We start from the raw sequence: 26,408 nt of genomic DNA, 5'->3' as shown, positions 1-26,408 counted from the left end.
TTCGGCTGGTGGCCCAGCTGTGCCCCTATCTGGACAGGGATAGTCCATGTTCTGCTAACCCCAAGGTTAGATTACTGCAATGTGTTATAAGTAGGGCTGCCTCTGAAGATGGTTCAGAAACTTCAGCTGGTGCATAAATTTGGTGGCCAGGTTGCTCACCAGAGCAAGACAGTTTGAGCATATTACACTGATCCTGGTCCAACTGCACTGGCTACCAATTAGTTTCCGGACCCAATTCTAAGTGCTGGTTTTGACCTATAAAGCCTTAAGCGGCTCAGGACTGCAATACCTCAAGGACTGCCTGTTTCCATATGAACCTACCCAACCCTGAGATCGTCTTCTGAGGCCCTTCTTCATGTGCCTTCTCCTCAATAGGTCGAGAGGGTGGCAACTCGAGAATGGGCCTTCTCTGCAGTGGTTCCCAGTCTGTGGAATGCTCTCTGTGTTGTTCTCCCCATGTGAACAGTGTGACATTTCTGCACTTCTCTAAATCTCAGCTCTCCACATATTTCTCACACTTTTCAGGAAAAAAAACAATAAATTCAGGAAACTGTGATTTGGACACACCAAAACACAGTTGGCTTACTACAAGACACTCAGAGTGTAAATAGTTTTTTCTTTAATTTGGTTCTTAGTGTTGCAAAGTTTTAAATCCATTTCAAATTTTTAAGAACTTTCATCCGTTTTAGCTGTCTGTGGCTTTTCCCAGCTCCCTAAGCTTCATGATCAGACTATTGCTTTGCTGTTTTGATTAGGCAAATTCAGCCCATTAAATTGGAATGGTTTGGGGTTCTTTTTGAATTACCTCCTTTGCTTTCAATGTTGGCTCAAACTTTTCAGTGGACCATCATGAGAAACTCTGGTGTGAGTGTTGCCTCTTATGACTAGACCTTGGGAGGGTAATAGCCACTTGGCTTGGCTTGCTTTAGAATCCTGGATGTGAATTCTGATGGAGCCTGTACAGTAATACGTAATAGTAATACGTAACAGTGGTACCTCAGTTTACAAACACAATTGGTTCCAGAAGTCTGTACTTAACCTGAAGCGAACTTTCCCATTGAAAGTAATGGAAAGTGGATTAATCCGTTCCAGACAGGTCCGCGGAGTACTTAAACTGAAAATACTCAAACCGAGGTGTACTTAAACCGAGATATGACTGTATTCCGGCTTAGGGAGAACGGCTTAGGGAGCTGGGTATGTTTAGCTTGGAGAAGAGAAGGTTAAGGGGTGATATGATAGCCATGTTCAAATATATGAAAGGATGTCATATGGAAGAGGGAGAAAGATTGTTTTCTGCTGCTCCAGAGAAGCGGACACGGAGCAATGGATTCAAACTTCAAGAAAGAAGATTCCACCTAAACATTAGGAAGAACTTCCTGACAGTAAGAGCTGTTCGGCAGTGGAATTTGCTACCAAGGAGTGTGGTGGAGTCTCCTTCTTTGGAGGTCTTTAAGCAGAGGCTTGACAGCCATATGTCAAGAATGCTATGATGGTGTTTCCTGCTTGGCAGGGGGTTGGACTGGATGGCCCTTGTGGTCTTTTCCAACTCTAGGATTCTATGATTCCCATCAGAAACAGGCAATAAGCGACTATAGAGCAGGTTGTTACTTTGCTGCCATCTGCTGGTGGTTAATTATGCTTCCTCAGCATTTCTCCCCCCCCCCCTTTTGTATGTAGGTCAGCTCTGGTTCAGAAACCATGATTGGCTAGTGGTGACTCATGCAGAAGATGCCCAGGAGACACTTCCTTATTAGCCTTGCCCTCCCTGAAAGCACTGTAAAGAGGATCCTGGGGTTCAAAGGCTGCTTTGGGTGGGTGTGCTGGTGGCTGTTGGTTCAGACTTTGTCATTCAGGCCTGTAGGAATACATGCAAGCATCTTTAGGCACCAGGCAAAATGTTTCTCTGTAACCAGACCTTTGGCTAATTAAACATTCTATGGCCTTTAAAGGGGTGGGGTGGGGTAATTGTTTTGCTTTTGGTTTATTACATATTTTGTGTTCTCATTTTATACGCTTACATCGTGAATCACCCTGTGATCTTTGGGATGATGATGTTCTAATAATAATAATAATAATAATAATAATAATAATAATAATAATAATAATAGATTTTGCAGATGAAGGGAGGGTTGGGGCTCCTGCGCTCCTGGGGTGCTTCCTGGGGGTGGGGGGGAGCCATGTCGCTTTGCTAGCAGCGTAAGGTTGCGAATATAAGCTGCACTTTAACTTTTCATGGTCCGAATTTGGGGGGAAAGTGCAGCTTATAATTGGGCCAATACGGTAATGTTGTTGCTCAGCATGGGATCGTCCTACACACTTTCAAAAACCCCTAAGTAAGATGAGTGCATCCTCATTGTGTGTGTAAACAGGGGCAGGCAGTAAAACAGAGTGTTCAGTGCATGGGAGAGTCAATTTGGTGGGTCACAGATCTTGTGTAGGCCCTGTGTAGGTTGAGGGTGGACAAGAAATTGCCCAGCTCTAATCATGTACAGTGGTACCCGAGTTAAGAACTTAATTCATTCTGGAGGTCCGTTCTTAACCTGGAACTGTTCTTAACCTGAGGTACCACTTTAGCTAATGGGGCCTCCCGCTGCTGTTCTCATCCTGAAGCAGAGTTCTTAACCCAAGAACTCTTAACTGGGTTAGCGGAGTCTGTAACCTGAAGCGTCTGTAACCCGAGGTACAACTGTACATTACAGGATAAAGTTTCTTGGTCATCTGTGTGTAAAATTAGATACTCACCCCAGTTACACCTTGGCAAATGGTTCAGTCAGAATGGCTCCCTTTTGAAGAAGTTAGCTGACTTTTTGCCATGCCCTTCAGGTGATTTGCAGGGAACACATCTCTGGAAGAATGACTCAAACTACAGAATGAAGAGCCTGAGCTGCTTGCATGCCAGTTGGGAGGCATCTGCCTAGTCAAGCAGCCAGCAGAGGCATCATGACTTCTGAAGTGGACCTGGCACTTCATCTGAATGCCAGCTTGGCAAATCTCCAACTAACTATGGTTTTGTCCACCTTTTGGAAAGTGACAATATAGTGGTACCTCGGGTAACAGATGCTTCAGGTTACAAACTCCGCTAACCCAGGAATAGTACCTCGGGTTAAGAACTTTGCTTCAGGATGAGAACAGAAATTGTGTGGCGGCGGCGCAGCAGTGGCAGGAGGCCCCATTAGCTAAAGTGGTACCTCAGGTTAAGAACAGTTTCAAGTTAAGACGGACCTCCGGAATGAATTAAGTTCTTAACCCGACAGAGATACCACTGTATCCCAGTAACCATGGTTCCTCCCACCCCCACCCTTCTTCTTTTTTCATTTTTGCAGGTCTGGCAGATCCCAGAGAATGGGCTTACGCTGTCCCTGACAGAACCTGTGGTCATCTTGGAAGGTCATTCCAAAAGGGTGGGCATTGTGGCCTGGCACCCCACTGCGCACAATGTGCTGCTAAGTGCAGGTAGGCTCTGGATCCCTGAGGAACAAAAGGAGTTGGCTTATCCCAGCTGCCTGGCCTTTAGCTCTTGCAGAGCCAAAAAAACATGAATGAAAATGTTCCTGTGGTTAAGAAAGGAGGCAAGGTCATACTCTGCTCACGTGACCAGTTGGGCAAGATCCACTTGCTGGAGGGTTTGGCCTTCCTTTTCCCCCTGTGTCATGTGTCACAGCCACTTCTTTTGAAAACCTACATTACCTTTCTAAACAAAATTTTAAAAATCCTTCCAGTAGCACCTTAGAGACCAACTAAGTTTGTCATAGGTATGAGCTTTCCTGTGCATGCACACTTCTTCAGATACACTGAAACAGAAATCACCAGACCCTATGTATGTACATACATAGACATAGACATAAATACATATACATATATATACATGCATACATAGGGTCTGGTGACTTCTGTTTCAGTGTATCTGAAGAAGTGTGCAGGGTCAGTGATATTGGGGGGGGGGAGGACCATTCCTTGGTTTTCTGGATAGAAAACCCATTAAATGTGCTAATTTATTGGAAAATGGTTTTCCATATCCTAAGTGCTGATAGTGTTGTTTTAATGATGTTCTTTATTGAAACAATCTAGGTTGACTTGGCCCTTTGCAAGCTAGTAATTGGTTTGCTTGATGAAGAATTGTTTGAGTCTTGAAAGCCTGCCTTCTCTTATGTTGGCAAAGTTAAGGTCCCCCCCCTCTCTCCCTGTGTTAAATAGAGGCTTAAACTACTGACTTTCTTATTTTAATTAAAATGTATCTCTGCCGACAAATGCGATCCCACTAGGCAACTAACACCCAAGAGATTTTTTAAAAAAGCAGTGAAATTGTCACAAAGGAATACAGCACAGCTGAAATACTAAAAGCATTGTGTCCTCTTTCCATTTTTTCCTGGGTGGCAAAGCCTTGAGGCTCCTTTTAGAGAGTGCTGGCTGTAAGGATTTTCATACCTCAGGGAAGCAGAAAATATTAACATTAAAACACACAACACACAAAGGTAACGGGATGTTATTTCTTTATTGCCTTCCTTCAGGCTGTGATAATGCTATCATAATCTGGAATGTGGGGACAGGTGAGCCCCTCATAAATCTGGATGAAATGCATCAAGACATGATTTACAACGTGAGCTGGAATCGGAATGGGAGCCTCATCTGCACAGCGTCCAAGGACAAGAAGATCAGAGTGATTGACCCCAGGAAACAAGAAATTGTTGTTGTGAGTATATGCTCTATGTAGCCCAGTATACCTCAAGGAGCGTCTCCACCTCCATTGTCCAGCCTGGACATGGAGGTCCAGCTCTGAGGGCCTTCTGTCGGTTCCCTCCCTGCAAGGAGCCAGGCAGAGGGCCTTCTCAGTCTGTGGTGCCTGCCCTGTGGAACACCCTCCCAGCAGATGTCAAGGAAATAAGCTACTGTCTGACTTTTAGATATCTTTTAGGTATCTGAAAGAAGTGTGCATGCATGCGAAAGCTCATACCTATGACAACCTCAGTTGGTCTCTAAGGTGCTACTGGAAGGATTTTTTTTTTACTTTTAGAAGACATCTGAAGGTTGTCCATAGGGAAGTTTTTAATGTTTGACATTTTATCGCTTTTTAAATATTCTGTTGGGAGCCGCCCAGAGTGGCTGGGGAAATTGTTGTTGTTGTTATGGAAAAAGTCTTTCTCAAGGAAGCCGTGCTGCTTATCCTCCCCCCTGTGCCCCCGGCACCTTCCCTCACTTAAAGCCAAGTTGTTCATTGTGCACCTTCCTCCCCCAAACTCAAGGCACCATTGTGCCACTTGGGGCTTCATCAGCATTTGGGGATTGGGTTTTATGTTCTGTTGTGATACATGATGCTTATGCATTCGTGCTTTGTCTGCTCATGCAGATTGGGGGTTGGAGGCTAGACATCATGAGTGGAGGGTGAATCCTTCCATTTGTAAGTACATTCATCTTTTTTTGATTTCAGATGCCCTCACAGCTTGCTTTGCAAGTCTCATTGGGGAGGTTAGGAGATAATGTCAGTGACTGTTGCTACCATTTCCATCTCTTTCCTCTCTTGCTCCTCCTCCCCGAAACCAGGAGAAAGAGAAGGCTCATGAGGGAGCCCGACCCATGAGAGCCATCTTCCTCTCGGATGGGAACGTCTTCACCACGGGCTTCAGCCGGATGAGCGAAAGGCAGCTTGCGCTCTGGAACCCTGTAAGTGCGCGCATATATATATATATATATATGTATTAAAGTACGAGAATTTTTACATACATTATATTCTCTCCTTCAATTTTAAATTTCCCGTACCATATTTCCTTTCCTTTCCCACCCCCTGTAAGTGCTTTAGCTGCCATCAAACATTGCCATAGAGCTCAGCAAACAACAACAAGAGCAACACCCTATTCTGACAACAAATGTGTGCACTCTGCAACTCTGTCCTGATGCTTCAGGAGATGTTCCCTTAGGAAACAAACTTTTAACTTAGAATCCTAGCATTGTAGAGATGGAAGGGATCTAAAGGGTTAATTTACTTTTATTTAATTCTGCAACTGCCTTTTACTGCCTCAGGACGGAGGCAGGTGATAGGTGTTTTTTTAGAGCACTGATAATATGGTCAGTAGTATATGGCTTAATCTGAAACTCATTGCAACAAACTAGATCAAACACCAAAATGCTTTGGAAGATGACCTCTGTCACATGCAAAATGTGTGACAACTGCCGCAAATTGTAGTTTTCTGATACTGTGCATTAAATTTTATTTTGGTGTTTGTTCTCCGGGCAGCCAGCAACATCAATGTCATTGAATCATAGAATCCTAGAGTTGGAAGAGACCACAAGGGCCATCCAGTCCAACCCCCTGCCAAGCAGGAAACACCATCAAAGCATCCTTGACATATGGCTGCCAAGTCCCTGCATTGCAACTAGCAGGGTCACCAGAGTCCATGTCTTCCAAATGTAAGATGCCATTCTTCTCTCTGCAGAAAAGCATGGAAGAGCCTATTGCCCTCGTTGAAATGGACACCAGCAATGGTGTGTTGCTACCCTTCTATGACCCAGACACCAACATCATTTACTTATGTGGAAAGGTAGGTCATGGCTGCTGTGCTGAAGAGAACTGTTGCCTAAGAAAAGCAGCCTGCTTGTGGCATTTCAGTGCTGTCTGCAAAGGTTGTCCTGGTTGCTACTCCATCTCCTTGTTCTTGGGGGGAATTCTTTATTCTTGCTTCCCCACCCCACCCCGCACTCCGCTCTGGATTGTGTGGAACTGTATAAAGAGAATGCAGAACTTCACATCATAAGCAACACCTGATATATACCAAAGGAGAGAACAAAACAACTCCACTCTTCTTAACAGTTTTCAAATCATTTGTTTGCAAGTCCCTCAGGACCACTAGTCTGTCATAGGAATTTAGATACATATTTGTTATTCTGTCCTAAAATAAATCCCAGAGTGGCTAACAATTAAACAACAGAAAACAATAATAATCACATTTAAAACGGCAAAACCTAACATTATGAAAAATGGAAACCACTCAACTCCCATACTGCTAAGATAAATCAGAGCATCTAAATAGCCTGAGCAGTTAAGAGGTCTTCTTGACCCTGGGAAGACCACTGTGGAATAAATTCCAAATATTAGACCTCCTTGATGGTGCCCCATCTCAGGTCGCTCCTCAGGTGTCCCCAGCCCATAGCAGCTGCTGATGTTATGGACTTCAGGCTGCCCTAAAGATATGGTGGGCAGCCTAAGGGATTCCCAATGGTTTCATGGCCCCCTCTCAATCTATGGCTTAGGCAATTAAAAAAACCCACATAGGATCACTGTGTTTCACATGTGGTTTGAGAATCATTCTTTTTCTCACCTTGGATTTATTTCTCTTTTTGGGAGGGGGGGGGGGAGAGAGACTGGTGCTGCATTGCATCCCATGTTATTTTGGTGGAGTCCTAAAAGGCTAATCAGAACAGTCTGCCCAGGCTGCAGGTTTGAGCTGTCCCAAACAGACACCTGTTAGACTGATAAGTTGAGAATTTTGCTAAGCAGAGTTAACTGAACAATGTGCTGCCATCGATTGTGGGGGGTGTGATTCTTGATTCTGCATCCCTTCTATGTGAGAAATCTTGAACATGCAGTAGGGGAAAAAACACACTACCGGTAGCTGCCCTCTTGTTTAAAAACTGCTTTGGGGTTATATGAAGGAGCCCAAGGACTGTGTCTAATGGTGAGGCTGCAGGGGGAGAGTGAAGCTTTTCTCCTCCTCTCCTAATACCAGCCCTCTAGTTAGCAGGTTTGGGAGAGGCAGAAGAAAGACCTGCTTTGCAAAACACCCAACTAAATTACGGATTTTTTAGATACAGTCAAGCCACGCTAACTCTTTGTTCAAAGGCATTGTGCCACTTTGTATCACAGTTGGTGGGAAGGGGGCTGCAGTGAGGAAAGGCTTCTGGCTACTACTGTGGGCAGCAGCAGGGTGGATGCACAGGCCTATGGTCCTGCAGGCTGCTTCACAGGTCAGTGGACATAATTCACACCGGGGGCTTCATGAATGTGCCAGAGACACCAGGTACCTGAAGGGTGGGCGTGTTGTACAAGGAATGGTCTGGGAGGACACGCCTCCTCACACCCACAAGCAGGACTCCTGGCCTGTAGTCACTTGCTTGCCCTCCCCAATTGCTTCCAGGGTGACAGCAGCATTCGCTACTTTGAGATCACAGATGAGTCGCCCTACGTGCACTACCTCAACACCTTCAGCAGCAAAGAGCCGCAGAGAGGGATGGGCTTCATGCCGAAGAGGGGCTTGGATGTGAACAAGTGCGAGATAGCAAGGTAACGAGAGGCCAGGCAGAGCGCCAGCCACCCCGTCTGCAGCCCTGGGGTCTCTAGCTTGGCACCCTAAAATTCTGGGTCACATGTCCATCACTTGGCACTATATAATCTGAACTGTTTCAAAGGATGTAGGGATGGAAGATGTCTCAGGCATGCTGGATGTCAGGGTAACCTGTCTACATCAGAAGAATAATCTGTTTAAAAGAAGAAATTGGCAAATAAAGCAAGCCAGGTGGCATTCCCTTTGTCATAGCCCCACACTGCTAGGATCTCATCAGTCAGCAGCAAAATACTTTCCTGAAATGCATGCTGTGGTTTCCATATTTGGGAAGAAAAATCTACCCAGCCTCAGGATTTTCTTAACAATGGAAATTCCTTATGATTTCAGCTGCTCTTTTGAGGCCTAGAGAGGAAGTAGATTGGGCTTAGCTTTGAGTTGAGTTGACTTTTAAAAAGAACAAGGAATCAGTGGCTGCTAGTCACACTGGCTATATATTCCCTCCAGCGTTGGAGGCCGTGTGCTTCTGAATGCTAATGGGAAGAGTGTCGCGCTTATGTCCTGCTTGTGGGTTTCCCAAAGGCATCGGTCTGGTTGGTCAGACAGGCTATTGATCTTAGATGGGCCTTTTGTTTGATCCAGCAGCCAGACTCAAAGCGAGATGAGCGCTGCAACCCCATAATCGCCTTTGACTGGACTTAACCGTGCAGGGGTCCTTTACCTTTACTTCTACCTCTACATGTGCTTCTTTTCTTTCAAAGGTTCTTCAAACTGCATGAGCGAAAGTGCGAGCCCATTATCATGACTGTCCCTCGGAAGGTGAGCGTTTGCGTTGTTTCAGATATTTGAGCGTCTTGTGGGACTTTTCACAGTGCGGTTACCCATGTGGCTGTTGTATCTTCCCCCACCTCCCTTTTGCAGTCTGACCTTTTCCAGGATGATCTCTATCCTGACACGGCTGGTCCAGAGGCTTCCCTGGAAGCCGAAGAGTGGTTTGATGGAAAGAATGCCGACCCCATCCTTATCTCATTGAAGCATGGGTACATTCCTGGCAAAAACAGGGATCTCAAGGTGGTCAAGAAGAACATACTAGACAACAAGCTGGCGACAAATAAGAAAAGTGATCTCATCAGTGCCCCCAAAAAAGCAGTGGACGCCTCAGACACTGTGAGTAAAAAATAACTTGTTAGCTTTCAGTGTGTGGAGTCTGAAATAGACTCATTAGAAATAGACTTGCATTAGATTGTTGAGAACTTTGGAGCAGGTTTGCCTCTCCAGGCTCGCTCAGCATGCTCTGCTGGCTTGGCCTTCCTGTGGAATATAAGCAGGTTTTACATAAGCAGGTTTCTTATACTGGGATGGGCACTTAAAAGCAAAAGCGGCATTTGGGGCAAACCCCAGCTCCTTACCCCTTCCATAGTTCAGTGCTAGAGCCCATTCTGGGCACAGACCAGATTCCAGCAGGTTCAGTTATGAAAGACCTCTGCCTGAGACATTGGGCAGCCACTGCCAGTCAGAGCAGGCACTCTAAGGCTAGATGGCATAATGGTCCAGCCTGGAATATGGCAGCTTCCTTTGCTCTGTGCTGAAACCTCTGCTTCTTCTGGTGGGGTTAGTTCAGTGTTCTTGCAATCCAGCCTCCTTGCCAGGTGAACAATTTGCATGTGTTGGTAGTGTTCTACTCTATTTCTACGTGCGATTTCTTCCTCCCATTATTATTCTAATATTCATTATTTTCCATTTCTGTCTCTCTTTCTCACTGTTGTAGCAAAACGAAGCCAAATTGGAGGAAATTTTGAAAGAGCTCAAATCTCTAAAAGGCACCATCACCCACCAAGATGAGCGCATTTCCAAGTTAGAACAGCAGATGGCAAAGATTGCAGTCTGAGAGCCCAGCAGCTGGGTGACCGGGGAGGGAAGGAAGGAAGGAAGCAGAACTCAAGCTGTGAGCCGACTGCAGGATGGGGGCTGGGGGGGGGGGTCACTGCCATTTGGGAGGGCGTTCATTTTCCAAAGCTGCCCCAGCACGACCACCTTGGGCACTTTTTAGTCAAGTCTTTCTCCTCCCAAATTCACAAGCGCCAGCTGAAGCCAATTTGAAGCCAAACCTTTTTAGTGATAATTTTTATTTTATTTCCTGATGTTCTTGGTGACTGTGTGGCCATTTCAAAACTGCTGCTGTTGTGACCTGTTTCCTCTCATTGATCTGAAAGCCAACCATTCCACCTCTACAGCGAGGAGCCAATCTGTCAGACTTCCTAGGATTCAGGACCAAAATTATGTCATTTTTTAAAGAAATTCCTTTTTTTAAAAAAAAAACACTTTAAAGTCATGATTTCCCCCCTTTTTATTATTTTGCAGTATTTTTGCATTTTTAATCTAAAGGAACATTGCTTTGTGTGTGTATGTGCCATTCAGAGAACAAAGGAATTTTGTGTAAGCCTTTTAATCATTGAAGTGGTAGGTCCACTGCCATGTCTGAAAGATCCAACCTTGAAAATAATTTCAGCTCTCTGACCTCTTACAAATGCATCCCAAACACCTGATATACATCAACCTGGAGTGTAGCAACCCATTCTTCTCCCCTCCCCTCCAAACCATCACAGGGACTGAATGCTTTTTCCAGGGCTGAGTATTGAAATCTGTGTTGCCATTATTCAAATTTACATTGTGCTTCTGGTTTAATCTGAATAGTGTCAAAACCTGGCATGTCATGGTGGTTGCTAATTTTGGGTCCATGTTTCCCTTCCAGTATCTGTTCTATTTATCATCTATATATAAAGTTTTAAGAATGACAGACAACCAACCACTAAGTTGCACAAGCAGCCGAGTTGCCCTCTGGGAATATTCACTATCCCTGCTCTCCTTTCCATCCTCTGTGTCTAGAACTTCCATAGTTGGGTCCTGCCAGGGTTTCCTTGTCCTTGCTACTAATGTCTTCTGAAATGAATCGTGTGTGGGGGTTTTTAAGTACAGTATCCTGTCCCTTGAGGATTTTCAGTCCAAATTTGATTGTCACAGGAAACCCCCTTGATCTCGGTGGTGCAGGACAACCACTCCTTGATTGTCACAATGCCTTGGAGGCAGACAGGGAGTCAGTCTGAGCGGCTCAGTCAATGCCTGGGAAGAGCATTGGCCTGGAGGAACCAGCCCAGGTAGGGATCCTTTTGGCTCCCTGGAACACCTGATTGATCTCTGTTAGGTTGGAAGCTGCACTTGCCACCTCCAGGCTGCCTTTAGTGAAGATGAAGCCCACAAGCTGCTCCAGTGAGCAAGTTCCAAGGCATTCACCCCACCAAGAATCTGCCATAATCTCTTGCAACATCAGCTGCAGCCAAGTTCCATCGCTAGTAAACAAGAGCTGCAGGATTCTCCTCCACCCCTCCAAGGCATTTATTAGCATTGGCACATAAATAGCCCCTGGCTTAATTGCTCCAGGGTGGCTGCAGGCTGCTCACAAAGGGCATGAACCACAGCAGAAGAGGCAACGTCTCTTTTCGTATGACTTCCTTAGCTGTTTTTGGTTGCGAGAATCTGAAGTGGGTCTTTCTAGCTTGGGTGGATGAGGTCTTCCGCCCTTTCTTCTCTCTCCTCCTGCCATCCCACAGGGAACGTGAGGCTTTTTCATACCAAACAGGCATGGTCACATACTGGGGGCAAAGCTGGATGCTACTGCCAAACACGCCCAGAGCCAGTCTGCATCCATGGCTGGCTGTGTCACCTTCATGCTTTGTGTTGCAGCACTTTAAAGCATCACTTCAAGAGGGGACTCTCTGCAGGGAAGTCCGCAGTTTGCTGTGCTGGATTTGCTTTGGCTAGTCAGGATTATTCACACTGTCCCCTCGCCCCCATGGCTTCCGAGTTTTGCAGGTGTGCTAAAATCAGCTGGCACCTGGGAAAACCCAGCCTCTTGCAAAAGCGGTGTGGGATCCATTTGGAAGGCCCTTTCTTTTAAAAGCTTTTGAGTACTGCATACTTTTCTTTGTCTTTATTTAAAACACACACCACACTCTCTACCCACCTGGTCCAAAGAAACTACCTTTAGGCATGGCGGTCCTGCACAGCTTCACCTGGGATCAAAATGTGTCTTTTCTGTCAGTAGTGGAAGATAGTATGTCTTAAGGTGGACATGCCCCCCCCTTGCATGTTCAAACCTCTCAGAACGAGAAGGTTGTGGTCTGGGGAAGATATTTCATGCCTGGGGTGGGAAATTATGCCACGGGGGACAGCTAAGTTAACTCTCGCTGCAAATGTGTTGATGGGATGATGAATGTGCATTGTTGAACAGGATCAGGTAGTCAGGTGTGTGTGAAAAAAGCACCAGGGCAATTGTGGCGAATACTGCGTTGGTGGGAGCCTGTAGTTGAGGCAGTTCTGAGGTAAGTGGATGTTTGGGGTGTTATGCACTCGGTGGCTGGTGAGGTGGTGTGAATTTTCAGAAGGAATCAGGGAACTCGCTCCCCCGCCCAAGAGTTATTACCTTGTCCATCTGTAAATGTTGCTTCAGTCTTATGTCCTGGAGGAGAGATGAGCTTTTTCTTTCCAAACGCCAGGTGTCGTCCCTTTCCCAATTTCCTACTTCCCTCTGCCCACAGCAGCACTGGCTTTCCTCGGTGCGATTTTCTCCTTTTATTTCTGAAGGGAGGGGCGTGGAGAAAGGCCTCCTTGGATGTGTAGCTTGTGTTTATTTAAAAGAACTGGTGATGCCTAACCAGGCTCAGGAGGAGTCAGTGCCTGCAGCTTCTTGCGAGCTGTGACATTCCCCCCACGAGACCCAGCAAAAGGTATTCAAGAGATGCGCTCTTATAGAGTGCCCAAAGTGTTCTGTCCAAATAGTTGCTTCCAATTTCAGAGATTAAAAAAAACACATTGATTACAAAAACCCAAACTGTGTTGCATTCTGTGGTCTTTTATTTTCCTCCGAAAGAGCCCAAGTGTGGGCTTCACCCCACATGTCATGCTGGAACTAGACATTATGGCTCCTGCAGGGCTAACACACAACACCAGAAGAGTCCCACTGGATCAGACCTCATCCATCATCCTCTAGGAAGCTCACAAGCAGAACATGAGGGGGCAGCAGCAGCCTTCTCTCACTCACCACCCCCAGCAGCTAGCAGGCAGGGATAGACTTCCTCTGAACCTGGAGGTTCCATCTTTCTACCAAGGCCTTAGATATTCTCCATGAATTTGTCTAGCCTAAGACAAGCCCCCTTGTGCTGCCTCTTCCAGCAACATTGTTCTGTGTGCAGCCTTCACATTCCAGTCCTGAGCTTCTGTGGGGGTGTAAAACTTGGAAATAAAAAGTCCACATTTTGTATTTGGAAGTTACCAGAGGTAAAGGGAGGTGGTTGCTTTCAGTTTGCAGTCAGGTATGCTCCATAACCCTCAGCATTTGGTCCCAAATGCACAAAACCAGTCACTGGGCATTGGGAAAGGTGGTGCTTGCTTTAAAACAGGGTTGTGGAGCCTGAGACCCGCTGTGTGTGGACAGGCCACATCTCCTGCCATCTCTGCCTGCGGCTCATGTGGGGAGTCTGAGAGCATTTGAAAGGCCGCAGGAGACATCGCCCTGGTTGTCAAGGTCTGTAACTCAGGCAATCAATCTTGGAATTACAGAAGTGTGGCAAATAGGGTCTCAACTGTGCCAAACATCATCAAACCCATAAAGACCTGTTGCCTCTTCTCTAGGAAACACACTACAGAGCCGAACACAGCATGATTTGGCTATTGATTTGTTTAAAGAACGTTCATCTCTTATCTTCCAACAGAAAAAGTCTCCCACAGCAGCTTGTGAATCACACACAAAAACATTTTCTCAATAGGCTTGCAATAAAAAAAGACACGAAAGAAGACTGGATGGGGAGGAAGCTCGGCCTAAGCAAACTGCCGACCATTTCAGAATAAGCCACCAGTGTGGCACTGCCCTGAGAGCGAGAGATTTGGGGGTTGGCCCAAGAATGAGATCCCTCTCACCCCACCCCGCATCTGTCGCATCATCCATTTGCATAAATAAGACAGGAAGTTGCATCAAAAGAGCTTGTGAAATAAATTCCTGTAAGTCCTACAGAAGCTGCCTCCCTGAAAAACAGTGGCTGTGGAAATGCAAGAGCACCGGGGGGGGGGGGGTTATGCATTGTTACTGGGGAACAATGTCTTCCTCCTTGTCTATTAAACAATCAGTGTAGGGAGTTCTGTGACAGCATTTCATGCAACACTACAGAAAGCCCTCATGCTTGAAGACAGGCCTGTATCCAACGTTAAGCCTCCTCAGAACAGACCTGTTGAAATAAAAGGGCATGAATAACTTTGGTCTGTTCATTTGAATGGGCCTACTCTGAGTAAAAGTTAGTTGGAAACACCCTCCAAGATTTTAAATAACTCCCCTCAACAATTTGTTGTTTAGTCGTTTAGTCGTGTCCGACTCTTCGTGACCCCATGGACCAGAGCACGCCAGGCACTCCTGTCTTCCACTGTCTCCCACAGTTTGGTCAAACTCATGTTTGTAGCTTCGAGAACACTGTCCAACCATCTTGTCCTCTGTCGTCCCCTTCTAGTGCCCTCCATCTTTCCCAACGTCAGGGTCTTTTCCAGGGAGTCTTCTCTTCTCATGAGGTGGCCAAAGTATTGGAGCCTCAGCTTCAGGATCTGTCCTTCCAGTGAGCGCTCAGGGCTGATTTCCTTCAGAATGGAGAGGTTTGATCTTCTTGCAGTCCATGGGACTCTCAAGAGTCTCCTCCAGCACCATAATTCAAAAGCATCAATTCTTTGGTGATCAGCCTTCTTTATGGTCCAGCTCTCACTTCCATACATCACTACTGGGAAAACGGTGTGTGTGTGTGTGTCACAGCCCAAGTGATTCTGACTAATGGCCTTCCACCAGAGTTTCCAACTTTTCCAGATTTCTTACTTTGTATTGCAGGAGATAAACTGTCTTTTTGGAGCACATATATGTCAGCTGGATCAATTTCACCTGGCTTCACATGACACCAGCCCCCATGGGAAGACCTGCCTTGGGTTGCCACAAAGTAAACTCTCTTTGGGCTGCCTCCTCCCTAGTAGATTTCTCTTTGAAGTTGGAAATGAGCGGAGGGGACATCACTTGGTGGTGGAACACCTGCTTGGCATGTAGAAGATCCCAAGTTCAGTGTCTGTCATATCCAGGTAGAGCTGAAAAGGGCTCCCTGCCTTAAACGCTGGACAACCATTGATGCCAGTCAGTGCAGGCAATACAGAGCTAGATGGACTCAGTATAAGGCTGCATAATAACTTCCATGGCAATCACAGGCTGATTTTTATATTAAAACAAATAAGTAAATGTAAATGAATCCTGAGTGGTCCCCTTCCTCCCTTTCTCTTGTGGAGGTAGATGCAGAAAGTCCTTAAGAAAAGCCCAGCATCCCGAGGCCTGGTCTTCTTAGGGTCCCCAGGCAGAGCAAATGTAGGGCCCATAGCCCCACCTCCCGCTGTTTGCACACTGTCTCTCCTCCCCCTGCCAAAGAAGAGGAAGCTGCATCATGTGTGTTCTCCGAAACCACCACAACTCTTTCGAGTTCACCTCTCTTTCTCGTCCTGCCTCACGGAAGGTTTCCTGTTTTGTCCCGCAGCAGGTAAGACAAATGGACGCCTGTGCCTGGAAGCAGGCAGTTGCTTCTCTCTTTTTGGGAGGCATTTGCTAAGTTCATTACCTTTCCCACCTGGGACGTGTCCTGTCTGCGCAACTGTCTCCCCTGGGTCTGTGGACAAAGGAAGCTGCCTGCCTCTCTTCATTGGGCATTCGGGGTATGTATCTTTTGGGGTGGGGTGATGAAGTTGCATTTGTGGGTCACAAGAAAGAGGGTGGGGCCCAAAGCTGAACTGCTGAGCAGCTCGTTTTGAAGAGATGTCCAAACCCAGAGGGACCAGTGAGTGCCTTACTGAGAGATTCAGCTGCTGGGCTGACAGTAACTCATATGGTCTACTCTCTTACTTTCCCCTGGACGATGCTTCCTCTTAAAGACGAACAAAACAGAACAAAATCCCACTGGCAGAGTTTGAGTGCATTTCAACAGTTTACTGACAGGCAGAAAAATTAAGCACTTGGAACACCTTATCCAGATGTGTATAATAGGGTGAAATGAGATGAAAGTAGCATAGAATAAAATAAAATGGGCAGCAACATCTTCAAACTTACAGATTTGTCATAAACTCCAAAGAGGAGAATTACAGAATGTCTCTGGCGAATTTTGCTTGCTGCAACAATTTGGCCACACTGAAGGTTATAGATGCATTTTGACATCAAAAGCATCAATGAAGATTATGTATAGATTTCAGTAAAAAGAGCCGTACAAGAGGACACAAGTCGCCAGTTCGATCTCTCCAGTGTCCTTGCTGGAGCGCTTGAGTTCATAGTAGGGGATTTCTAAGTAAACCCAATTTAAATGCACGGAGCAGAATTTATTCACATTCATCCATGTCTGTCTGCTTCTTCCTCTCCCCTGTCATCCTTGTCGATTTAAGATTGCAGGGGGTCCTTGAGGGCAGGCAGGAAGGCACTGGTTGATCTCATCTTCTTCTTGCATAAGGAGTACACTGGACATAAGTAATTTATTTCCCAATCCGGCCTCCCTTAACCTTAAAAAAACATAAACAACAACCACCCAGCAACCATTTCACTTCAGGGCTGGGCTCAGTTGCAAGAGAAAAATACGTAAGCATTTGTGGTTTGCTTGCTGCCCATCCTGAAAGCACTTTAGAGTGTATTAATCGACACAGGAAGTGGGCAAGAAACTGCTCTGCTTCTAGGTGTGCACAAACTATCATTCCTGCTTTGGGCACCTGAGCTAATTCAGGTGATACAAAGCCTTGTGGCATCTCAAAGCCTAACATTTGCAGCGGCAGCAATTCATGATGTGCTTGCATTTAAGCTTGTGTTGCAGAATGGCTGCAGCCCAAGCTCCGGCAAATTCAAGACTGGTTGCTACAATATGCTCTAGGTGGTGCTGCCCTTGGGGCTGGTGCAGAAGAAGGCCCAGCGGGTGCAGAGTGCAGTGGCCAGACTGCAGATGGGGGCACCTGGTCTGCAGCCCGTGAGGCCATGCTGAAAAGAGTTTGCACGGGCGACAAGTTGGAAACATCTTAATTGTCTGAAGTGATATGATTAAGAGAATTGAAAAATGCCCCCCACTTAGGCTGTTCTCTCCAGAGAGACTTGCCTGACCCTGAATCTACTGCTGGTTGGCACTGGACACCAGGGGCTATTTCATTTCCTTAATTTTAACCCTTTCAGTCCTTTAATAGGAATGATGCTTGCTCTTCCCCTCGGCTCTTCTGAGTCGGCTGCCATTTATTGATATGGGATCTTTTATCCCCACCTCTACTTTCTCCCAGGATAGGGCAGAAGGGTGGGTTATTAAATGTTATAAACAAATGAAAAAGTAGCCAAGACAGACAATGCTCTGCCTGAACCTTTAGAAGAGGGGTGACGACCCCTCAGTAACAGCCCCAAATGGCACTCCTGTTGCCCTCAATACTTAACCAAGAGTCTCTTGTGGCAGCCATTTTGAGGTGTAAGGTGGAGGGAGGTGAGGGGTTTGAGACTTTTGGACAAATAATATGTGTATTTGGCTCCCTTTCTCCACCCACACCAGGTAAAATGGCTCCCTTCTGGCTCTCCCTCTGGATGGTTCTCTGGAGTCTCCTCACCGCTGGCAGTTTCAGGCTCCCAACCTTAAGACTCCTTATCCAAGATGGCGCTGCAGGCTCTCAGTCCGCTTCCCCAGAAAAGTGGATGTGGAAGAGAGCAGGAGATGATGGCCAGGAATCCCCTCGGTTACCTTGCGGAAAGACGGATGGTAGCTGTAAGCACCCTGCTGCAGCCACCGCAGAACAAGCCAAGAAAAGTCTCACAGTCACAGAGGCAGAGAGTTCTACATCGGTTGGGAAAACTTACAATGGTGCCACTGCTGAAGTGCCTACTAATGCCACAACAACTCTAGATACCTTTGGGAAAGTATCCACAGAAGTTGGCACCACCAAAGAAGTAATCCATTTAAGTACCACAAAGAGCTCTCGTGCTCCAGTGGCCCGTGTCCGCCGTCTTGCTCCCACAGTGGGCGCGACTACATCACAATCTATGCCTAATGAGACAGAAAAGGTTGCTACTGCCCTCCAAGAAACAATGATGGTTTTAGCGGTCCCTAAGAAACTGTTGGTTGGAGCAACAAGCTCTCAGTCCATGGTGGCCAGTTCAGATGTTTCCACAGCGAAGTTGAGGCAAGCCGTTGGCACAACCGGACCTTCCTTCATAGCAAAGGGAAAGGTGAAGTTTCCTCACTCAACTGCCAAGCCAAGCCCCGCCACAGATTGGCTATTGTTGGATGATATGACAAGCTCCATGGTGGCCAGTTCAGATGTTTCCACAGCGAAGTTGAGGCAAGCCGTTGGCACAACAGGACCTTCCTTCATAGCAAAGGGAAAGGTGAATTTTCCTCACTCAACTGCCAAGCCAAGCTCCACCACAGATTGGCTATTGCTGGATGATGTGACAAGCTCTCAGTCCAGGGTGGCCAGTTCAGATGTTTCCACAGCGAAGTTGAGGCAAGCCGTTGGCACAACCGGACCTTCCTTCATAGCAAAGGGAAAGGTGAAGTTTCCTCACTCAACTGCCATGCCAAGCCCCGCCACAGATTGGCTATTGTTGGATGATATGACAAGCTCCATGGTGGCCAATTCAGATGTTTCCACAGCGAAGTTGAGGCAAGCCGTTGGCACAACCGGGCCTTCCTTCATAGCAAAAGTTGCTATCTCAGCCACCATCACCACTGCCAAGGTGAAGCCCCCCTCAGTGACATCTCTCGGTGGCGCCACCATCTTGGTAGGGAAGTGTTTACTGTGGATCTTCATCCTGGCCCTCATTGCTGGCATTTTCATAGTGGCCACTGGTGTCCTCGCGACCATGCTCTGGCGCCAGAAACGAGCCTACAAAATGAATGGGCGCAACCACACAGAGATGGTGTGCATCTCATCCCTGCTAGCTGCTGAAGAAGCAGAGGAGGCTGGAGGGAGGCACCCCAGGGGGAAAAGGGTAAAGATGCTTGGGGCAAATGGATCAGAGGCAGATATGGACAACTTGACTCTGAACAGCTTCTTGCCAGAGCATTAATATAGCCTCTTACTGCACTTCAGGGTTCTCTGGTGCTTTCTAGAAACTCCTCACGTTCACCAGAGTTGGGTTTTACAATGTGAAGCACTTTCATGCCAGATTTACTTCATCCAGAACTATCTTTAAAATATATGTTGTACTACACTCACGACACATCTCTCAGTGGCGAGCAGTTCAACAGGTGAAGCACTTAGCAAAGTCTAGTTTCCTTTGAAGGAGACCACTGTCTGGAATTTCCCTTTCTCGTCCGTAGAAAGTAGTGGAATTTTTAAAAATTGGTTGGCAACCCATATCGGAAGTGGGGTTGGCAATAAAAAGAAGATGCTCATTTTCACTTTTTGAAATATGGCAGCCCTAATTTACAACTATGTGGTGGCAAGGATTTCACCCTCACACAGAAAACCAAGGCCCCTCCTCTCACATCAGATCTCCAGGGAGACTGCCAGTCGGCTAGCAGAGCCCAAAACTTGACCTTTTTTTTGTCTCTGACTCCAAACTGCCAGGTACATTTAAACAGGTGAGGAAAGTTCTGTCCCCCTCCTCTAATTTACATTTTTCTCTTCAGAAGATGATCCTGTATCCAGAAACAACAGGGCCAGCCTAATACATTTTATTGCCTGAGAGAAAGGACCTGCTGCCAATCTCCTTACTCCCCAAGCAGCAGCAAGATGAGCAGTGAATTGAATCTTCGTCCCGCCTGGCCAACGAGGCCGCATCCTCTGCCACACCTGAAGGGAGTTAGTTTGGGGCAGGAGGGCAGGCTGTGGGGCACACTGTGTCCCCACCAACATCTCTCACTGCTTCACCTGGCCCAAAGAAGCCATGAACGAATTATTGACTTCCCCTGGCAACCTATCACTTGCAGTTTACCTAAGAAAAGGATGGGCTAGGCAGGATAAGGCCAGGAGGTTTCTGACCTGTCACCTGTATAAATCATGCACTTTGAACAAATACTATTTTCTTTTGTTTCAGGTTTGCTAGTCATAGGGCAGGGGGTGGAGAGGATGCTGGGCTCCCACTGCAACGGCTGACCATTTGATTCAGTCACCCGTCTGATATATGAAGATTTCTGCAGACATTTACCCCACCCCCAACTTTCATGTCCACATTTTTTAAACCATAATGCTACAAACACACAATTTGTTTTTTTACTAAACCAAAAATGTTAGGATTATCAACAAGCACAAATAATGTGGGATTGCAGACAAGGAAATAAACAGTGCAAATACCGTTTGCGCTTGAAAAAGATTTGAAGCAGTTTCTAATCAGCGCGTGTCCTGTGTCCTGCAGGTGCAATCCTGTAAGTCTTCATTTAACAAAAGTGTGTCTTCCGCAAACCTCTCTGACTGCTGTATGGCACTCTTAAGGACAGACTAATCCTGGGGCACCCAAGCCAAGCACCCATTACGCACAACAGAAATCAGATGTTTATCCCCCTGGGGAGGGCTGCTCCCTCCATGTGATTCGCCCACCTCAGGCTGAAATGTGTGTGAGCTCTAACTCTGCCAACAAACAGCAGCATGCCAAAGGATTGTGCTAAGAAGCACTATTTTGCAGAGAGGGGACCAAGCAGAGAGAATTTGCCAGCCATGCCAGACTATGGATTTTGCTCTCTCTCTTGCCCTTACTGGTGAGAAGGAGCCAAGGTCCCCTTGGCTCCCCACAGATTGACTCCTTTGACCTTGTGAAGTTTCAGCTGTAACTCTGGGAGTAAAACATACAGGAAGGCAAAGTGTCACATTAAGGAAATCTAGAGAAAGCCAAGCCAGTTTATTTCCTGTGGTTTTTTGGTGTGTTTACAACCTAGTATTTCTTTGGATTTCTTGAATGTATTTTGTATATGTTGGGGTCTGTAAGTGGGTCCTAAAGATAATGTGTATTTCAAATGATTAAATATATTGAAATACAGAAGTGGCTCTTAAGTTCATGCATAAGACTTTTTGGTTTTTTGGCATTCTTAATATTGGGGGTTCCTTTCCTTTCTAAGTTCACATTTCCTGAGGCATGCTTTAGAAATGCCTGCAGATGAGAGATCCAAAATGATAAAATATATCCTTTAATAAAATGCAGTCAGGATGCACTGTCTGTATAAGCCTACTTTTTCAGCACCAAAAATGTGCTGAGAAAGCCGCCCTCAGCTTATATTCGAGTGAGGCAGGCAGCGGCAGAGAAAGGCACAGGACGGGGGGTTCAGAGAAGCGCTGTGCTGCAACTCTCCCTCCGAACCCCCGTCGTATGCCTGCTCTGTGCGAGGCAGCGGGGAGGGAGAAGCAGCAAGGAAGGGATCCTTCCTTGCTACTTCTCCCCCCCCCCCACCGCCGACAGCTGGGAAAGGCATAGGATGGTATTTATTTATTTGAAATTTACCAGTAGCTGCTGCATTTCCCACCCTCGGCTTATACTTGAGTCAATAAGTTTCCCAGTGTTTTTTTGAGGTAAAATTAGGTGCCTCGGCTTATATTCGGGTCGTCTTATACTTGAATATATATACTGTTACAAAAGTCAGGTGCTTGCCCCTCTCTCTGCCAAGCGGTGTCAAGAGCCCATGGGGTCCCAGGCACCGCCACAGGGTCTGTGTCCCTTTGGAGAATAGAAAACGCGGCGGAGACTATCTGGCTTTAAGAAATATGGTTGATTCACCTACCTACACCTTCAGTCTGCATGGAGGGATTCCAGATCTTATGGCATGGTCGTTGCAAGAGGCAGCAACATACGCAACCACCAGCTAGAACCGTCCAAAGAAGGATCTCAGCTCTTCTCCCTCCTTCTTCCAAGACCCTTGCCCTCTGTTCATACCCCAGGGCAGGGAGAAAGAAGTTCTCTCGCATGGAATGGCCCTCTATGGTTCCCTTAATGGCCCTAGCTTGGGCAGGCTGCCCAGGAATTCCTCTGCAGCTTATATTTCCCTTCCCACCCCAAATTATCACAATCCTGGAATTCATTAATTTATAGGGTTTGGCGTAACACCCCCCCCCCAAATAAAACTATACCACCATATATCTACAATCTGGACCCTATTCTGGAGTTCATGGGTGTGAAAGGGCACAATGTGCTAGAAGCTAAAGCCTGTTAAAAAAACAAAAATGAACAACCACCCCCACATTGCTCAGGAGTTAAAGGTACAAGTCTAGAGAATCCTAGTTTTCAGCTCTGCCACAGTGGGATTTTAGCTCTACCTTAGCAGGGGACGTTTTAAGGGCCACAGTAAGCCAGAAACCTTGATTAAATCCCAACTTTGGGGAGGGAATAAAAAAGAAAAGAAAAAGATTAATATATAGTTCCACACAGAAGAGACATAGCTAGTGGGATATTCAGCTTAGAATTTAAAATAAAGTAGACTAACTATCAGGTTGAGCCCAGTGTAGACTTCAGGTTCTTCAGTTTTAAAAGTTTGGGTATTTTAGGTGGAAAGGAGTGGCATGAAAGCTTAAAGCCTGACGGTAGGACTCAGTGGAAAAAAGCATCTTTCAGTTCTCTTTAAAACCAGTGAAAGAGTAGTATTTAAAAAACTAGAGTATACCTTACAATTTAAAATGGAAGGCAACTGGGGGGAAATCAGTTCAAATGTGGTGTAGGCATCATTTAACATTGTTAAGTGTGGTTTATGAATTGCAGTCAAGTTTCAGCTTTCAGTTCAGTATAAAGCCAGTCAAAAGCTAGTTTCAGTTTTAAAACAAAACCCCCACAAGGAGTTAATCCCTACTTAATCACCTCCCTTGTCTGATTCCCTAACAAAATATCAATTCCTCCCTCTGAAGGAGCGGCTACTACATATCTTGGGGGTCCTCCTGGATCCTTGAGGCTCAGGTGGCATCAGTGGCCCAGAGTGCCTTCCATCAGCTTCGGCTGGTGGCCCAGCTGTGCCCCTATCTGGACAGGGATAGCCTAACTACTGTTGCTCCCAACCCCGGCAAGACCAATTGCAGTCATTAACAGTCGTTAACAGTCATCAACAGGCTTACCACTCCTATCAGCCCATCACCCATTCCCATCACCCCCCCCCCTCTGAATATACATAAGGGTCTGGTGACTTCTGTTTCAGTGTATCTGATGAAGTGTGCATGCACACGAAAGCTCATACCAAAATAAAAACTTAGTTGGTCTTTAAGGTGCTACTGAAGGAATTTTTTTATTTAATTTCGACTCAGGCCAACATGGCTACCTACCTGCAACTAGTACTGTTGTCTATGTTCTGCTAACCTCAAGGTTAGATTACTGCAATGTGTTATAAGTAGGGCTGCCTCTGAAGACAGTTCGGAAACTTCAGTTAGTGCAGAATTCAGCGGCTAAGTTGCTCACCAGAGCAAGACAGTTTGAGCATATTACACCGATCCTGGTCCAACTGCACTGGCTACCAATTAGTTTCCGGACCCAATTCAAAGTGCTGGTTTTGACCTATAAAGCCTTAAATGGCTCAGGACCGCAAGACCTCAAGGACCGTCTCTCTCCATATGAGATCATAATCTGTGCTCACTCCCTGTGAGGTCAGGAGGGCAACAACACAAGAGTGGGCCTTTTCTGTGGTGGCTCCCCATTTGGAACGCTTGCCCCAGAGATGTTCACCTGATGCCTTCATTATACATCTTTAGGCAGCCAGCAAAAACATTCCTCTTTAACCAGACCTTTGGGTGATTGACATCTGATGCACTTTTAAAGGTGTTGTGGAAGGTGGGGTTATTGGGTTGTTTTTTTGTTTATTTTTTTATATTGTAATTTTATATTGTGAACCCTTAGGAGGGAGGGGCAATGAACCAACAAAAATAAGGTACCTGTTTACTTGATCCTGACACAAAAGCTTTATACTACTTTATATGAAGCTTTATACTTTATATACTACTGCAATGTTATTTGCATGAGCAGCAACCAAGTGACCTCCTCGGGGTGTGTAGGGGGGGGGGGTCCTGGGCTGCCCAGACTACAATACGGCTGCCCCCCCCCCCCCCGGCCTAACCAAAGGAAAGCCGAGCCAGACATTTGACACCAGCTTGGCTGCAGGAGTTGCTGGAAGGAGGCATACAAGGTGCCACCCAACCACCTTAGGGACTGCGCTCCAGATTTGTGGAGGGTTTCCTCCTGAGCCTTTTCTTCTCCTGAAGATGTCCTGCAAGGCAGTGGAGGTTTAGGATCAGTTTTTCTTCTCCTAGATGGGCTCCCTTCCCAGGCAGACGAGCCCCATCTACGGCATGGGCAGAAACTGCTTTCTTGACCGTTGGACTCACCCACTCTTGGTCTCATCCGCTCAATCCACTGGAGCCTGTCTTCACATGCAGGGGACGTCCCTAACTCCCCAAGGGTTTGAGACCCATCAGCTCCCCTCCCCTGGTTTAGATGGCAGTCAAAGCCGTTTCCCGGGATTGTGGCTGTGTTGGCTGTGGATAGCTCCTAGGAGCCCTAGTTGCTGGGGAGCACCAGTGGAGAGAAGACGGCTGAGCTGCAGTCCTGCCTGTGGGTTTCCCACGGGGCCTCTTGCTGGCCACTGTGAAAACAGGATTGGGGCCTGGATGGGTCCTTGGCCTGATCCAGTTGCAGGGCTCTTTGGATGTTCTTAATAGGGGCTTTTAAATGTATATAAAAGGGGATGCAGGTGGCGCTGTAGGTTAAACCACAGAGCCTAGAGCTTGCCGATCAGAAGGTCGGCGGTTCGAATCCCTGCAACGGGGTGAGCTCCCGTTGCTTGGTCCCAGCTCCTGCCAACCTAGCAGTTCGAAAGCACGTCAAAGTGGAAATAGATAAATAGGTACCGCTACAGCGGGAAGGTAAACGGCGTTTCCGTGCGCTGCTCTGGTTCGCCAGAAGCAGCTTTGTCATGCTGGCCACATGACCTGGAAGCAGTACACTGGCTCCCTCGGCCAATAATGCGAGATGAGCGCCGCAACCCCAGAGTCGGTCACGACTGGACCTAATGGTCAGGGGTCCCTTTACCTTTAATGTATATAAAGCTGCACAGGGCAGTAGCCTGATCTGCATTCGGATCTTGGGGAGGCAGCAAATGAATAGCCCTCTGCTTCCTGTCTGCTGCCTTCAGAATGAGGATGGGGCTCCTCTCTCCTTATTTTTAGCAAAGGAAAAATAAAATACATTGCTGCCTGTTATGAATTTGAGTGCATCTCCCGGTCCACCCATGAGGCGGTTTGAAGCAGCCTCCAAGCCCCCGCCTGCCCTGTTCCCTCCATGGCCGGCACCAGTCTCACCTCAGGCAGCAAAGCAGGAGGCCCCACCCGTGCCCAGTGGCCCCTTCCAGCAACGGCTCAGTTATTAGACACATGCAGGTGACTTGGGTGGGGGTGACCTTCTTTTTAGGCTACAAAGAGGTTTGTCTGTATCTTCCCCAAGCACCCCCCTCCCCTGTACTATGTACAGTATTATAAAAATACAACATCACTGATAAATATGCCAGCCTAAACTCCATTGGTTTAGATTCTCCTTCTTACCCGACCCTCCTCCAACTTCCTCCCCTCTTCCACATATCAATTCCAGGCTGTTCCTGCCAAGATCAAAAGTTACGGAGTTGGTGGGGACAGCAGCAAAGTCACACGACAGTCAGGTAATAAATAAACCTTTATTGTCACTACGCCACCTTTGTGCAGTGAAATTAAACGAGACCCCCTCCCCCCCCACACACTCAGTCTTGTTCACACTCTGTGTGCTTGTCGGAAGTCAGTTGCACCACTATTTTCTTTCTATTCAGCAGCCCAACAGCCCACGGATAAAAATTGTTTTTTAGCCTGTTGGTGCAGCTGACTATACTTCTGTATCTCCTGCCCGAAGGTAGGAGATTAAAGAGGTGCTGGCCAGGGTGTGAGTCGTCCCTGAGAATTTTCCTCGCCCTCCTGAGGCAGCGGTCTCCTGCGATGTCATCTAGCAAACTCAGGGGACAGCCCATGATATCATGTGCTGTATTCACCACCCTCTGTAGGGACTGCCTGTCTGTGGCTGTCAAACCAGTGTACCAGACTGTAATACGGTATGAAAGGACACTTTCTATGGTGGACCGGTAG

The 26,408-nt window shown here is 46.8% G+C and overlaps 2 protein-coding genes across 8 annotated transcripts in view; both read left to right on the top strand.

The window, feature by feature from the left end:
• The window catches only part of CORO1C (coronin 1C), a 77,301-nt gene extending 64,143 nt beyond the window's left edge, over positions 1-13,158 (top strand). For all 5 annotated transcript variants that reach the window (XM_060282033.1, XM_035134427.2, XM_060282034.1 and 2 more), the window contains exons 4-11: positions 3,324-3,453; positions 4,509-4,690; positions 5,539-5,658; positions 6,429-6,533; positions 8,127-8,272; positions 9,032-9,089; positions 9,192-9,437; positions 10,039-13,158. In XM_060282033.1, the coding sequence (XP_060138016.1) occupies positions 3,324-3,453; positions 4,509-4,690; positions 5,539-5,658; positions 6,429-6,533; positions 8,127-8,272; positions 9,032-9,089; positions 9,192-9,437; positions 10,039-10,158 (1,107 nt within the window). In that variant the 3' untranslated portion in view covers positions 10,159-13,158. The remainder of the gene's footprint in view (positions 1-3,323; positions 3,454-4,508; positions 4,691-5,538; positions 5,659-6,428; positions 6,534-8,126; positions 8,273-9,031; positions 9,090-9,191; positions 9,438-10,038) is intronic.
• On the top strand, positions 10,198-24,323 carry SELPLG (selectin P ligand). 3 transcript variants are annotated; one of them, XM_060282037.1, is made up of 2 exons: positions 10,198-10,215; positions 15,875-24,323. In XM_060282037.1, the coding sequence occupies exon 2, from the start codon at positions 17,755-17,757 to the stop codon at positions 19,408-19,410; it is 1,656 nt and encodes a 551-aa protein (XP_060138020.1). In that variant the 5' UTR covers positions 10,198-10,215; positions 15,875-17,754; the 3' UTR covers positions 19,411-24,323. The 3 variants fall into 3 exon arrangements, with proteins under 3 accessions (XP_060138020.1, XP_034992379.1, XP_034992381.1); XM_035136488.2 differs by lacking the exon at positions 10,198-10,215 and having other exon boundaries at positions 13,308-15,877; positions 17,897-24,323; XM_035136490.2 differs by lacking the exon at positions 10,198-10,215 and having other exon boundaries at positions 15,748-16,049; positions 17,897-24,323.
• Positions 24,324-26,408: the final 2,085 nt, after the last annotated feature.

This window comes from Zootoca vivipara, chromosome 13 (assembly GCF_963506605.1).
Source record: "Zootoca vivipara chromosome 13, rZooViv1.1, whole genome shotgun sequence".
Taxonomy (NCBI): Eukaryota; Metazoa; Chordata; class Lepidosauria; order Squamata; family Lacertidae; genus Zootoca; species Zootoca vivipara.
Note: the sequence above shows the minus strand (reverse complement) of the source record. Positions and strands in the feature narration are given on the sequence as shown.